The 14,946-nt window shown below is 35.8% G+C and overlaps 1 protein-coding gene across 4 annotated transcripts in view; it reads right to left on the bottom strand.

Moving 5' to 3' along the window:
- Nucleotides 1–4,511: 4,511 nt before the first annotated feature.
- The window catches only part of LOC105475688 (kelch like family member 7), a 70,655-nt gene continuing 60,220 nt past the window's right edge, over nucleotides 4,512–14,946 (bottom strand). For all 4 annotated transcript variants that reach the window (XM_071094931.1, XM_011731153.2, XM_011731154.2 and 1 more), the window contains 4 exons: nucleotides 14,243–14,483; nucleotides 12,133–12,334; nucleotides 7,223–7,320; nucleotides 4,512–5,922 (listed from right to left, as the gene is read on the bottom strand). In XM_071094931.1, coding sequence (XP_070951032.1) covers nucleotides 5,639–5,922; nucleotides 7,223–7,320; nucleotides 12,133–12,334; nucleotides 14,243–14,483 — 825 coding nt within the window. In that variant the 3' untranslated portion in view covers nucleotides 4,512–5,638. The remainder of the gene's footprint in view (nucleotides 5,923–7,222; nucleotides 7,321–12,132; nucleotides 12,335–14,242; nucleotides 14,484–14,946) is intronic.

The following is a 14,946-nucleotide window of genomic DNA, read 5'->3' as shown; positions in this document are numbered from 1 at the left end:
TCAAGGCAATTCATTTATTTTGAAACAAATTTATGGAAAAGTTACAAATAGCAGTACAAAGAACTTTTTTCCTGAACCATTTGAGACTATGTTGCAGACCTAATGCCCCATCATCCAAATACTTACTGTATATTTTCTACAAACAAACCAGGGCATTCTATATAACCACAACACAATCAACAAAATTAGGACATTGATACTGATGCACTACTACTCTCTAATCCTTAGACTCCGTTTATGTTTTGCCAAATGTCCCAATATTGTCCTTTAGAGGAAAAGGGTTCAGTTCAGAATCATTGTTGCTTAGGCATATTTCTTTTGTCTCCTTCAATTTGGAAGATTTTTTGGTTTTTCCTTTTCATAACGTTGACACCATTAAAGACTACAGGCTGGTTATACTGTAGAAGTTCCTTAGTGCAGGTCTGTTTGATGTTTTCTCTTGATTAGATTCAGATTATGCATCTTTGGCAGGATTATCACAGAAGTGATGCTGCGGTTTTCACATTGCAGGTTGTGCACAGTTTCAATTTGTCCTGTTACTTGTGATACTCAATTGATCACTTGCTTAAGGTGGTGTCTGCCAAGCCGCTCTCCCATAAAGTTATTCTTTTCCTTTTTGTTATTAATAAGAATTTTGTGGGGAGGTACTTTGAAAGTATCTAAAAATCTGATTGTTCATTCAACTTTTAGCTCATTATTTATTCATATCAGTATGGACTCATGATTTCTAATGTTACTCAGTGGGTTATAATCCATTACTATCATTATTTATTTTGATGCTCAAATCATCTCCAGTTTGGCCAACGGGAGCCCCTTTAAGCTCCTTTGCACATTTGAAAAAGGAAAAAAAAATCACCATGATTACTTGAGCACTTTTTTATTTTCTGATCTAGACATGTTCCAGGCTCATTTTTACATTCTCTACTCCAGTCCTGAAATCAGTTATTTCTCCAGGGGTCCTTTTGGTGCTGCTTAGAAACCAAAATCTGAGCTTTAATGTGCTTATTGCTACTGGGATGTCTTTGCTGTCATGAACATTGCTGGGAAATACATAAGTATAAACAAACACAAACATTTACATCAAACATTTCTATATTTTATATATTAAAACTATTATGTCTTCTATATCAAAGACTATGAAAAAAAAGAAAAAACTTGAGTTCACACTGATAATCTCCAATTTCAATCCAAAATCACATGATTCATTTTATTTTCCTCTATTTTTAACTCCATTGATAACAAGAAACTTGGCTTTCATTAACCTTAATATATTTATTTTATTATCTCCTTGTGTTAACCAGAATTGCTTTGTAGCCACTGACTTCTCATTCCTGCAAATGTCAGCATGTATAAGGACTCTGCTGGGATTAGATACCTAAAATAATACCAGTGGTGGCTGAAACTTAAGTGAGGGTAAGCCCAGTGCTTGGTGAAGGTAGAGAGGGGCAAGGTCAGAATGCCGGTTGAGACTGTCTAGGTGGAGTGTGTGTGAGACAAGGAGAGCCTAGGGCTTGCAGAACTTGGTAGTGATCAGTTTGGTGATGGGTATAGGTGGAAATCAGGAGAGTGGGGTTACAGGAAGGAAACTTCTGATTTCTTCAAGATGGCAGAGTAAAAATACTGCTGCCTCCCCTTCCAATTGGATGACACAACTGTCTCAACTTGATAGGAGATAGGATTCCTCCCCCAGTAAAAGGGAACAAGAGACACTTCAGATTCTAGGACATAAGGTACAGAGAGGGCTTATGCTTATTGAATGGTGAGTCAAACAGCCCAGAAAAATACCTATGTATCTCTTATGGACCAGCAACAAAAATAGTTGGCCGTCTCCTCATCATATAATGAAGTTCACTGATTAAGCTCACCCTTGTACCCCTGAATTATCAATTTTCAAATGTCTCATTATAAATACAAATGCACAGTCAGGGACTAGACATTTGAAGGCAGATGCCAATAGGAAAGAGCACAGCAAAGAAACAGAAAAAGAAGTTAGAGAAAACAAAAACACCAAAATATTTTAAAAGTTAAAGAAACTAAAATATCACCAGAGAGGATAACATGAAACAAGAATGGCATACTGTACAAAAGAACAACTATAGAAATAAAGTACTCTTGGAAAACATAGATAGTGGGAGCAAATTAAAGAGGGTTAGAAGATAATGTTTGAGGGAATTTCTGTAAGATTCAAACTAGATATTGAACCTCATTTTAAATCTGTTATGAGAGAGGGCGTAAAGCTCTGGAGAGTAAAAAGATTTCTAGTTAATAAGGGCAACATTTCAAACAATTTCCCAGCACAGACTTCTTTTTTTTTTTAATTTTAATTTTTTCTAAAGTAGTGTGAATCATCTTGGGAAGGAGGAAGGTTAGGAAGATAAAAGTGGATTCAAGCTTTTTAAAGTCTTTTGAGGCAACTGTAAAGAGGGAGGAGGATTTTTTTTTTTTCTTTTTTTTGAGACAGAGTCTTGCTCTGTTGCCCAGGCTGGAGTGCAGTGGCGGGATCTCAGCTCACTGCAAGCTCCGCCTCCCGGGTTCATGCCATTCTCCTGCCTCAGGCTCCCGAGTAGCTGGGACTACAGGCACCCGCCACCGCGCCCGGCTAGTTTTTTGTATTTTTTAGTAGAGACGCGGTTTCACCATGTTAGCCAGGATGGTCTCGATCTTCTGACCTCGTGATCTGCCCGTCTCGGCCTCCCAAAGTGCTGGGATTACAGGCTTGAGCCACCGCGCCCGGCCGGGAGGAGGATATTTAAAGGAAGAATTTATCAAATGCTGAATGATGCCACCTGTAAAATGTCCTTTCATTAAAAGGACAAATTATTTGGACTTAAGAGTCCAAATAATGACTCTCAGTGAGAGCTGGTTTGGTGCCATGTGGGAGTAAATTGGATTTTCTCAAGTCTTTGGTATAACCTTAGAAAGCAAAATTTCCTCTGAATACCTCCTTTACCCGTGCGTATGTAGCAAATCCAAAATTTTTGCTGTTAACAGTATATATGGCAAAAGGAATATAGACTGCTTGGTGGAATAATTCTTTATTAAATGGCTGATTTTGATTTTGTTAGTAATACTGTCATGTCAAAATAATTCATGACTCAAAATTTTCATGGGACGATATGTCAAGTTTTTGCCAGCTAGGCCACAAAGTCACAAGTGTATTTTTTTTTTAATAGCAACAATTTTTTAAAGATGCTAAACTTTTCTGTCCAAATTGTGATTTTTGAAAGCATAAACTGAATTACTTTGTCATCAAAATAGTATCACTGCAAAGGATATAACATTAACTTATCAAATGTCTACTAAAAAGCAAGCAGAGCACTTTACAGGACAGGAAGTTTTGGGGAACAAAATAGAAAATGTGCTTGTCAGTATGGTGGGTGTACTTTTACCCACTATCCTGATATTGACAATTCTGTAGAAATTTCCAAGGCAGAAAAAGACACTAATTAGGAATTATGATACAGATTACTAAGGAAAAAAACTACTTCATTATAATCCACACCAAACCTGTGTATGTATTTACTAGTGTGTTCTAGTCAATTGACACAGCCTAAAAGGAAATGCTAGTGTACTTAAAATATCTCAAACAGGTACTGTATATTCTACATAGGAGATTGTCAAATTATATAGCTATATTTTAATATAATAAATGAATATTTCATCCTCAAAAAAAATTAAAGTAGACACATTTTTCACTAGAGTGCAAAATTGAAAACCCTACTAAAAATGTTCAGAATAGTCAAATCTAGAGACAGAAAGTAGATTAGTGGTTGCCTAGGGCTATGGCATTTGGGAGGTTTTCTGTGTTGAACAGCGTCTCCCCAAATTCATGTCTACCCAGAAACTCAGAATGTGACCTCGTTTGGAAATGGGGTCTTTACAAGTGTAATTAAAGTAAGGTCATACTGGATTGGGGGCCCTATGTTTTCCTTTTTATGTTTGTATTTTGCTTTTTTCTTCTTTTGAGAAGGAGTCTTGCTCTGTTTCCCAGGCTGGAATCAAGTGGCACAATCTCAGCTCACTGCAAGCTCTGCCTCCCAGGTTCAAGCAATTCTCCTGCCTCAGCCTCCTGAGTAGCTGGGACTACAGGTGCACACCACCATACCTGGCTAATTTTTCTATTTTTAGTAGAGACGGGGTCTCATCATGTTGGCCAGGCTGGTCTTGAACTCCTGACCTCAAATGATCTACCTGCCTTGGCCTCCGAAAATGCTGGGATTACAGGCGTGAGCCACTGTGCCTGGCCTGAATAGTATACTTTAAATGGTGAACTGTATGGTATGTGAATTATATCTCAATAAAGCTGTTCTGTACATTAAAAAACCTACACAAATAGAAATATAGCTATCATTATGTTTTTCCTAATTCCTTTTTGATTTAAACATTTTTAGGGTTTAAGACTATTATAACCTCTGTATAAAGAAAACTGAAAATTAAGAGACACTGCTTCACAAATTCTAAAAACAGCCATTACCTAACATACTTGAAGAACGAATAAATTGAGTGGCCTATTTTAAGTTAAAAAATATTTAATATTATCAGATAAAAACATTGATGGTGACAGCTTTACATGGTTCATTCCATACACAGTGAAAAAGGCAAAGTATTACTAGAAAAGAAATGAGTAGTTGGGTTTGTAAAAGATTTATTGATCACATAAAAGCAATGAATAGGAGATGACATATATATAACTCATGATTACAAAACTTTTAGAGACAACTAGGTTAACTATCTCATGTTTTGGCTAAGGGAAAATAATTCATGATCTCTTTAAAGAAGTTCAAAGTCAACACTGATATTGTGGTACAACTACCAGTGCTTTTCTAATGATCTAGAAATTTGCTATAAATAGCTTAACCTTTTGCTAGTTAATCACTTATTATGATTGGATTTTATTTAACAGTGAGGACTAAAGAGGCAGAATCCTTTTTTAACCACTGAATAAAACATACATAAATTAATGATTGGTGCTAAGCTTTACATTTTGTGTTAAAAATATGGAATATATTTAAGTGGATCGAATACATTTCATGAGGAGTTGGACACATTAAACCCCCAAATCTGTTTAGGAAGTTTTTTGAGAAAGTGTGTATATGCCTTGACTCACTCTGGCTTACTTTAAAAATGGAATACATTTGGCACTAGAAAAATAAATAAAGACAAGCAAACTATGTGAGACTAAGCTGCTCCATCTGAGTTGCCCATCTTGACTTACAGTTCATACTATTTCTTAGTTCTTGACTGAGCACAAACAGACCTAACCACGTAGCACTTCTGTGATGCATGAAAACAGAATCTAGAGCTAAGATACTGCGCTTCACTGATGAGCCAATCTGCCATTCTGCCAAAATCATAGTTACAAATGTGAAATTCATTCAAGAAATTCATATTTTTAACAAATGCTTATACTTTTTCAAGTTTTCTTGCTAGATATGTTCTTGGTTTTGTGGCCAGCTAAAATATGATCTTTGAATTAAGGAAATCCATATAAAAGAAACATCTATTGAATAGGAACCTCATTTCACTTGAAACTTTCTTTACCAAAACACCAAACCAAAACTTTGTCACCAAACTCTTGGAACAAAGCACTGGTGGCTATATTTTTGAGTCTCTGATGATTCTGAAGTCCACTCATTTTTCATGTTTCAAGGGTCTCTTCATTTGCTCCACAAGTATCGACAACACAAATTAAACAACTTGTGACTGGAAAAGCACGAACTTTGGAGTTGGCAACCCATTTGTCCGTTTCAGTATTATATTCGAGAATGTGTCCCAATCGACCAACACCCTGAAAACCAGCCAAGACATAAACTATAGAGCCAACTGCTGCGCACTTCACTGTTACACCCTTCCATGGCATTGGTGAGACCATCTTCCATTCGTTCAACTTAATATCGTAATATTCCACATTGTCCAGACCACCTTTAAAAGAATAAAACATGAACAACATGAAAAACTGTATGAAAAATTCTAAGGTTTCTTAAAGTAATAACTTTTTGTATTTTTCCAATATTTTATTGTGAAAATTTTCAAACACAGAGAAAAATTGTAATCATTTTACAATGAATGTCCACATAGCCACCACCTAAATTCTTACTCTTATTTTAACACAATAGAAATTTAATATTTCTTTTTAAATATTGATTTTTTTCTACAAAATTAAACATATTCTATCTATTCTGGAAAAATGCAAAATAAACAGATCAGTGATTTCCCCTCTGATTAACTTTGGCTATAATTATTCAAATGTCCTTCTTTTCCCTCTTATCTTTTAGCACTTTATGGAAAATAGCAATGGGCGGGGACACAAGAAGGAAAAGACGTTATTTGTTACATTTAAGTAATGCTTTAATGTACTGACTAAAATGAAGCTTGTGTCTAGATTCAGTTCCGACTCTCTTTCATTTAATAAAATTATTTAAGATTCTTTAGTACATCATTTACGAATATAAAATGCCAAATTTAGTCATTTAAAAATTACAATATTGGGCCGGGTGCGGTGGCTCACGCCTGTAATCCCAACACTTTGGGAGGCCGAGGCGGGTGGATCACGAGGTCAGGAGATGGAGACCATCCTGGCGAACATAGTGAAACCCCGTCTCTACTAAAAATACAAAAAAAATTAGCCGGGCGTGGTGGCGGGCACCTGTAGTCCCAGCTTCTAGGGAGGCTGAGGCAGGAGAATGGCATGAACCCGGGAGGCGGCGGAGCTTGTAGTGAGCGGAGATCGCGCCACTGCACTCCAGCCTGGGCGACAGAGCGAGACTCCATCTCAAAAAAAAAAAAAAAAAAAAAAAAATTACAATATTGATATTTTCATGCAATGTTTAAAAATATTTAGGAAACTTTACCATTTAGGCCCTGCATACAAGCCTTAAAACTTGTATTTAAAAAGTTTTTAAAGGTTTTTTAAGGTTCACATATTTCTATTGCTCAATAGTTCTTAAGCTGGTGTGACATCATTCCCCAGGAGGTATCTGGAAATGTATAGCAGCCATCTAAAATTGTCACAATGACTGGTGACCACTGCAACATTTCATAAACAAGAATGTTTAACATCCTGCGATATTTTATCAAGTATGTTAATTCCCAGAAACTATAAAAATAGATATAATAATATGCATGGCAAATGCTATCTAGATTTAAAAAAAATGCTTCAATAATTTAAGGAAGTATCAGCAAACTCATCAGGAAAGTGGAACAGTGAATTAACATCACATACCTAAACCATTCTGACCACCCACAGCAAATATCTTGTCTTTTACAAATACCAGCCCATGATTCTTCCTGGCTTCAATCATTGGACACAGCTCAGTCCATCTGAAAAAATTAAAGATTTTAGTGTGCTTGTTTACAGGAAGTAAAAGAACTCATACTAATAAGAAAGGTCTATTATTCTAATTAAGTGCTTATTTACTACTCACATATGTGTACATATACACACAAAATGTCTAGAAGGGTAGAAAACAAAAGTTTAACAATGATTATGGGTAATTAATTAATACATGGGGTAAACAGGGATTTTATTCCTTTCAATTCTGATAGGATATAAGAAAATGAGGATATCTGACTATTAAAAAACACATTTTTAGAGGAAATCCATTTCCTGAGGTTCATAAAAACTTGTAATATGGGAACAAAAAAGAAGAGGAAGATACTTAGAAGATAAAGAAATAATTCTTTTTTCTTTCTTCACACCTCTGCTGGCAGGAAATATGAACTAGTTCTATCACACGTAGCTTTAATTATTATTTATACATGTGTAAGTAAAACACAAACTTATAATGGGCCTCAGGCAATCAGGAAATTAATAGTATCTGTTACTATTCACATGTCCATCTTTAAATCTACATTAAGAAGTCTATGTTGCTCTGGTAACAAAAAAGTACTATCATTTTGTCAAGTTTAGTAACTCATGGTGCTCTGTTCACAGCCACTATTATAAATAATGAAGCTGAGAATATAAATGTGGACACAAGAGTTAAAGGATATTAATTCACAAGTAGCAGCATTATACATATATACACAGACAATAGAGTTTAGTTATTTTTTTTTCTGAGATTTAATACCTTCTTCTGCATACACTCCCAAGTCTGACATTTGTGATTGTGAAGGTGGTACTGGCACATAGGCTTGTGCTTTTAGCAGCTAACTTAAACCAAAAGACTCCAAACAACAGTAAGGACAACAACAAAAGGGAAACTTGGCATAAGTGTAACTCTCTATAATTATTGTTTATATTTCTTCTTTAAAACAATTTGATGGCCAGCCAGGCGCGGTGGTTCACACCTGTAATCCCAGCACTTTGGGGGGCCAAGGCGGGTGGATCACGAAGTCAGAAGATCCGAGACCATCCTGGCTAACACGGTGAAACCCCGCCTCTACTAAAAATACAAATTAGCCGGGCGCGGTGGCGGGCGCCTGTAGTTCCAGCTTCTCGGGAGGCTGAGGCAGGAGAATGGCGTGAACCCGGGAGGTGGAGCTTGCAGTGAGCCGAGATCGCGCCACTGCACTCCAGCCTGGGCGACAGAGCGAGACTCTGTCTCAAAAAACAAACAAACAAACAAACAAAACAATTTGATGAATTTAACTTTATAAAACGTAATTAGGGCACCATGATTAACTCTGAAATATTAACAATTCTTTTGTCTTACATTTATATATTGTTTCAAAAATGGTTTGACAGTCACCACTCTCATTTTCGAAGTACTCTGTTAAGGTGAGGTGGACAGCATGGCTCCTGTTTTTAGGAAAAACACCCTCATCCAGGTGAAATGACCAGCATACAGCTCGGAAGTGGGAAAGCAGTAAAAACTAGGTCTTTACTGCCCTGCATGCAGTGAGATTTATAGACTGAGCTATCATCATGCATTAAACATAGTATTTGACTTGGAAAAATTCCATTTACATATCACTTTCTTCTCCATATACTATGTTAATGATACAAAAAGAGAGCATGTATTTATGTATATCTAAATCTCCTGAAGGTTTAGAAAAAAGTTTCGCAAATTCCCCTTCCTCCTATAATTCACATGTGGAGGACGAACTAGGTCCCTGCTATCTGCAATCTTAAGTTTAATGTTTAGAAGCATTTCTTCGCCTGTAATCCCAGCACTTTGGGAGGCCGAGGCAGGCGGATCACGAGGTTAAGAGATCGAGGCCATTCTGGCCAACATGGTGAAACCCCGTCTCTACTAAAAATACAAAAATTAGCCGGTGTGGTGGCGTGCACCTGTAATCCCAGCTACCCAGGAGGCTGAGGCAGGAGAATCGCTTGAACCTGGGAGGCAGAGGTTGCAGTGAGCTGAGATCATGCCTCTGCATTCTAGCATGGTGACAGAGCCAGACTCTGTCTCAAAAAAAAAAAAAAAAAAAAAAAAAAAAAAAGCAAGCGTTTCTTAAAATTCTGACAGCTCAAACTGTGTCACATTGTTTCCACAGGCATAATTTCTTTCTTCAGTTTGTTACTTTATTATGAGCTTCTGCTCCTCTCCATCTTTTTCAAAATTGATTTTAAAAATGCGATACATAATACATGTACATATTTTTATGGTACCTGTGATATTTTGACACATGTATACCATGTGTAATGATTAAGTCAGAGTAACTGCATTATCTATCATCTCAAACATTTATCTTTCCTTTTTGTTTCTTTTTGGGCTAGGGAAGGAACCCAGGCCTCCCATGAGGCTGCTGAGGAATATCTTTTCTTTGTCTTGGGAACATTCCAGTTCTTCTCTAGCTATTTTGAAATATGCAATAAATTATTGTTAACTATAGTCTCCCTACTGTACTACTGACTATTAGAATTTACCCTAACTGTATTTCTATACTTGTTAACCAACCTCTGATAACCATCATTCTACCCTCTACCTCCATGAGATTAACGTTTTTAGCTCCCACATGAGTGACAACATGTGTTATTTGTATTTCTATGGTCCATAGGCTCAGTTTTTCAGCTTCCAATTAAACACACTCTAATTGTAAAACACTTAAAATGTCAAAATTGGGAAGAAATTCTTATAAAAAATAACTTGGCTGGCTAACTTTTTTTTTTTTTTTTTTGAGACGGAGTTTCACTCTTGTTGCCCAGGCTGGGGTGCAATGGTGTGATCTCAGCTCACTACAACTTCTACCTCCTGGGTTCAAACGATTCTCCTGCCTCAGCCCCCTGAATAGCTGGGATTACAGGCACGTGCCACCATGCCTGGCTAATTTTTTTTGGTATCTTTAGTAGAGACAGAGTTTTACCATGTTGGTCAGGCTGGTCTCGAACTCCTGACCTCAGATGATCCACCAGCCTCGGCCTCCCAAAGTGCTGGGATTACAGGTGTGAACTACCACACCTGGACTAGGTAACATTTTTAAAAGGAAATAATATAACATTTATTTTGAGAGTTGGATAATTATATTCATACTAGCTTTTCATTTGTGAAAATTTAAAGGCATTGAAGGGAACACAGAGAATTGAAATTTAAGCTCAATATATGTAAAATGAAAGAAATGTTAGGTCTTGTAAGTTTTTAAATATTCCTGAAACTGAATATTCACCTAGTTTTAAAAAATGCAGAAGCTGCAGAACTCCTTTATATTTTTACTTTGAACAAAAGTAAGTAAAAAATCAATACTAATTTACATTGATAGTGCCTGAATAAAGATGTAAAAAATTAGAAACCTGGAGTTTTTATGGTTATGGCTTCTCTTTTAAGAGATTTTTTAGAAATAAAAAATAATTAGCAGAATGAATCAGTTTTCCAACTAGTATGCTGTTACACTTTTTGAACCTAGGGTTTATGGGAAGTAAGGTAGAGGTTCACATGAAAGGGAGCAAAGTTGGTAAACATCTTTAACAAAAGGCAAATTTCAAGACAAGTTGCTTTTCTATTATTTGCATTGGAAAGAAGTTATTGATTATGCTTCCTTAAATCTTTTAAAAATAGGTGGGAGTCATAAATAGATAAATGCACATAATTAATCATATTTTATAATTAAACTCTTATTTCTTAATTTTTTTTTTTTTTTTTTTGAGATGGAGTCTTGCTCTGTCACCCAGGCTGGAGTGCAGTGGCACGATCTTGGCTCACTGCAACCTCTGCCTCCTGGGTTCAAGCAATTTTCCTGCTTCAGCCTCCCAAGTAGTGGATTACAGGCATGTGCCACAACACCCAGCTAGTTTTTGTATTTTTAGTAGAGACAGGGTTTTGCCATGTTGACCAGACTGATCTCATACTCCTGACCTCAAGTGATCTGCCTGCCTCAGCCTCCCAAAGTGCTGGGATTACAGGCATGAGCCACCGTGCCTGGTCTCTTATTTCTTAATTATTAAAAAAGCAGCAGCTGGAGTTGAAGAGTTCCATGTTTTGTACTTTGGCAATATTTCCTAAATATAAAACTTCAAGCACCAGAGTTTAGATGCAACTCTGGCACAACATTGTAGTGAACATATTTACCCAGTAAGTTGTTCTAGTAAGGGAAGAACAATGGGCAATTCAGCCAATGATCAAGTGACTTTTCTTATCAAAGCTCTTTGGATGTTTCCATAAAAGGTACAACTAGGGTATCATCTGTTTTATGTCCTCATCAGCTTTAATGTCACTACTCACAACCCCTGCCCTTGTCTCCTCTCCATTATTCAATGATTAGCACATTTCCTTTGGCCACATTGAATGTGTTCCATCATTAACTACAAGGTCAGAAAAACTGGCTAACCAGTTATTTCTTTAGCACTTTACCTTTTTGATACACTTTGCCTTTTTAAAAGCAGTTGATTTAAGAATAATTTTATTTAATAAACATGAATCTAAACATACTTAGGAAGTTACCACCTAAAAAGAACTAGGGAGGCATGATTTATTAATGTCATGAGCCAGTGTCTAATATTTCTATTTAAGGACAAATCTATTTCTAATTAAGGACAAATTTATTGCTGATCATAAATTCCCCCCTCCTCCTCTACATTTCCTGACCGCTCAAACAAAAACATTTTGTTTGAGCCTAGCACACTTAAAAGTTTATATACACTCTTCACTCAAGGACAAAATTCTTCTGTTGGGTTCCTCTGGTCTTTTGACATCTCCTACAGAGCTTATAGAATACAATTAACTGTAAAATAAGTTTTAAATAGATACATACGTTTCTGTGGCAGGATCATAAACTTCACAGGAATTAAGCACTCTCCCAGAAACATTGTTTCCTAAACTTCCACCACAAACATAGATCAGGCCATTGGCTTCCACCATCCCATGGCTGCATCGCTGGGTCAGCATGCTGGGCTTTGTGTGCCAGCTTTCAGTTCTCGTATCATAGCACTCAAATAAATACAGAGCTGAGTTTCCTGTAAAAGAAAAAGGCCCCATCATACTTAACTTTAGTGTGTGCGGGGGTTTGGAGAGAACTGACTGTCGATCTTACTAGTTAAGGAAGGAAGAATTTAGGGTCATAGGGCCATTTTCATACTCAATCAACAACAACAACAACGAAGTGTAGGAATAGTTTAAGAAAACACTAATAATCCTGTTTGTATAGACCCTGGAAAACATCCTTAAAAGGATCTGTTGGAAAGACTTATTTATTGGTAATTAAACTTTAGAAAAAGAAATTTGATTTCAAAAGAAAAATTAAATACGAAGCCTTATATATGTCTTCAAGCCCCGTTATGCATGACAGGAATTATCCATGCTTCAAATGTTTATATAAAGTGGAAAAGCATAATAGTTCCTGACAGATGGTAGACCCACACCTTAAAATACGAAAATTACTATCTGATCATATTCTTATTTAATATTCTGGAATAGCTATAGCACCATTAACAAAACTATACTTCCTAACTATTCTCAGTGTGGTATTTCCTGAAATCACACTGGTCCCTGCTTGAGTATATTCTCAAAATACTGATGTATATTTCTGATGTATTTTGATTACACAACCTAAAGGCAAAACATACATTCATCATGTTTTGAAACTTCTACACACTGCAGGAGTTCAATAAAAAATTTTAGAAATGATACTATTAAAGATTAAGTGCTTTTTTTTTTTTTTCTTTCCCAAGGACAAAAAATGTTAGAAGTTACCAAACTATTTCTCATCTCCCACCATTCTGGGCTAATATCAAATGATTTAAAAACAACATCACCTTTATAATTCTCCATTGCAACTAAGGTCTGTGAAAAGTAAAGATCAGAAAATAACCACTAGAAGAAGCAATGGTCATGACCAAAAATAATTTATTTTTAACTTTTTAAACATTTCTGATTTGGTAGGTTCAGTGGGTGGACACCATGGGAAAATATATAGTATATAGTAAATTAAAAAAAAACTATTTAAGCTAAAAACACACTTAGCAAAGGCTGAAGAAATGAAGTTATCTGCAGTACCACAGAATAGTTACTGTCTATCATCTTTAGGATTTATTTTTTGTATTTGAAATATTCTACATTATAACAGCCCGTGAAGAATGCTTTTAAAGAGAGAAAATGGTTACAATTAGGAAATGATTTTTTTTTATTCATTTGACATATAGTTGGGGGTAAAAACCTAAGTATGCAGACCAAAAGTATAACTGTTTACTTGGTCTTCCTAGTTTTCTTTATTAGCCCATTATTTATGCTGAAGAAATTACTTGAAAATGAAAGCATACAAAAGCTATTATGTGTCTAGTCTGCACCTAGAATATTCATTTAGAAAAATTATTCATTTAGAAAAAGAGCACTACTGGACACTAACACACGATTCAATAAGAAAGGTTTTTATATCCACACCCACACCCCATTCTGCTCATAAGCATGAATACCATTACAGTCATTAAAAACTTAAAGAATAAAACGAATGAAAAAGAGCATTATTTTTTCTAATAAAAAGAAAGCAAAAATAATACAAATTTTAAAAGCCTGAATACAGTAATGAGTTCTTAAAGAGTCTAAAAGTTGAACTCTGAAATCTTTAAAACAAATATTATGTAGCCCAAATAACTAATTTAGAACTATAATTCTGATCGTGTCAACTAATGCTTCATTATGATAAAAAATGGACCATTAATCTACGAAGCTAAATTCTGTAATTTAATAGTTTGTAAAGGAATGAGATAAACCTTCAGGGAGATGAGCTCTAAAATGTGACAAACACGTATTTAAATTACCAAGAAAGTACCTGGAGAAATAATACCAGCTGTTTATTTAAATATGAAAGCCAAGATACTTGGCTTTAAAGCATTTGCCCCAAACCAAAATACTTAAGGAGTCCTTACCTACTTCTGAACCTCCAGATGTATAAATTTTGCCTTCTGCAGCACATGCAGCAAGGCTGTCTCGAGGTGTCGGAGGACCCAGTTTGGAATACCAGCTATCCTTCACTACATTATAGCAGTCCATTCGCTTTATCGGGAAAAGCTGAGAGCCTCCCAAAATGTATACTACATTGTCCCAAAACACGCATGCTGCATCTCTTCGTTTTTCAAAGGGGCAGCGGATGTCTGTCCAGCTATAATCCTGTAGCGGAAAAGGACAGGAAGCTTTCAGTAAGGAAAAAAATATAACTGAAAAGGACAATGCAAAGATATAGCCAAAAATATATAAGAATATGTTAATTTATTAGACTACACATACAAATGTTTGGCTTGAGACTATTACCAATTTAATCTTGTGTGGTTTCTGCAGAATGTTGATTAGATGGGGCAGAGGGCAGAAGGCAGGCACTTGACTGCTTTGGGTCCTTTCTGGCTCTAAAATAAACTTAAATATATTTGGATATACCATCACCACCCTGTTTTCTATTCCTTTTGTTACTGAAGATAACACAAGAAGATTCTAAAATAAGTTTTTATTATTTTTAAAAAGCTTCTTTTTCAAATGTAAATGTCTCCATCCCTTCCCTGCCAGATATGTAGTGTGATATAAGTAATCAATGGATAATATAAAGCTCAAATTGCCATTATCCTACTGATAGTCTAAA

The sequence above is a fragment of the Macaca nemestrina genome, chromosome 4 (genome assembly GCF_043159975.1).
Source record: "Macaca nemestrina isolate mMacNem1 chromosome 4, mMacNem.hap1, whole genome shotgun sequence".
In the NCBI taxonomy this organism is placed as follows: Eukaryota; Metazoa; Chordata; class Mammalia; order Primates; family Cercopithecidae; genus Macaca; species Macaca nemestrina.
Note: the sequence above shows the minus strand (reverse complement) of the source record. Positions and strands in the feature narration are given on the sequence as shown.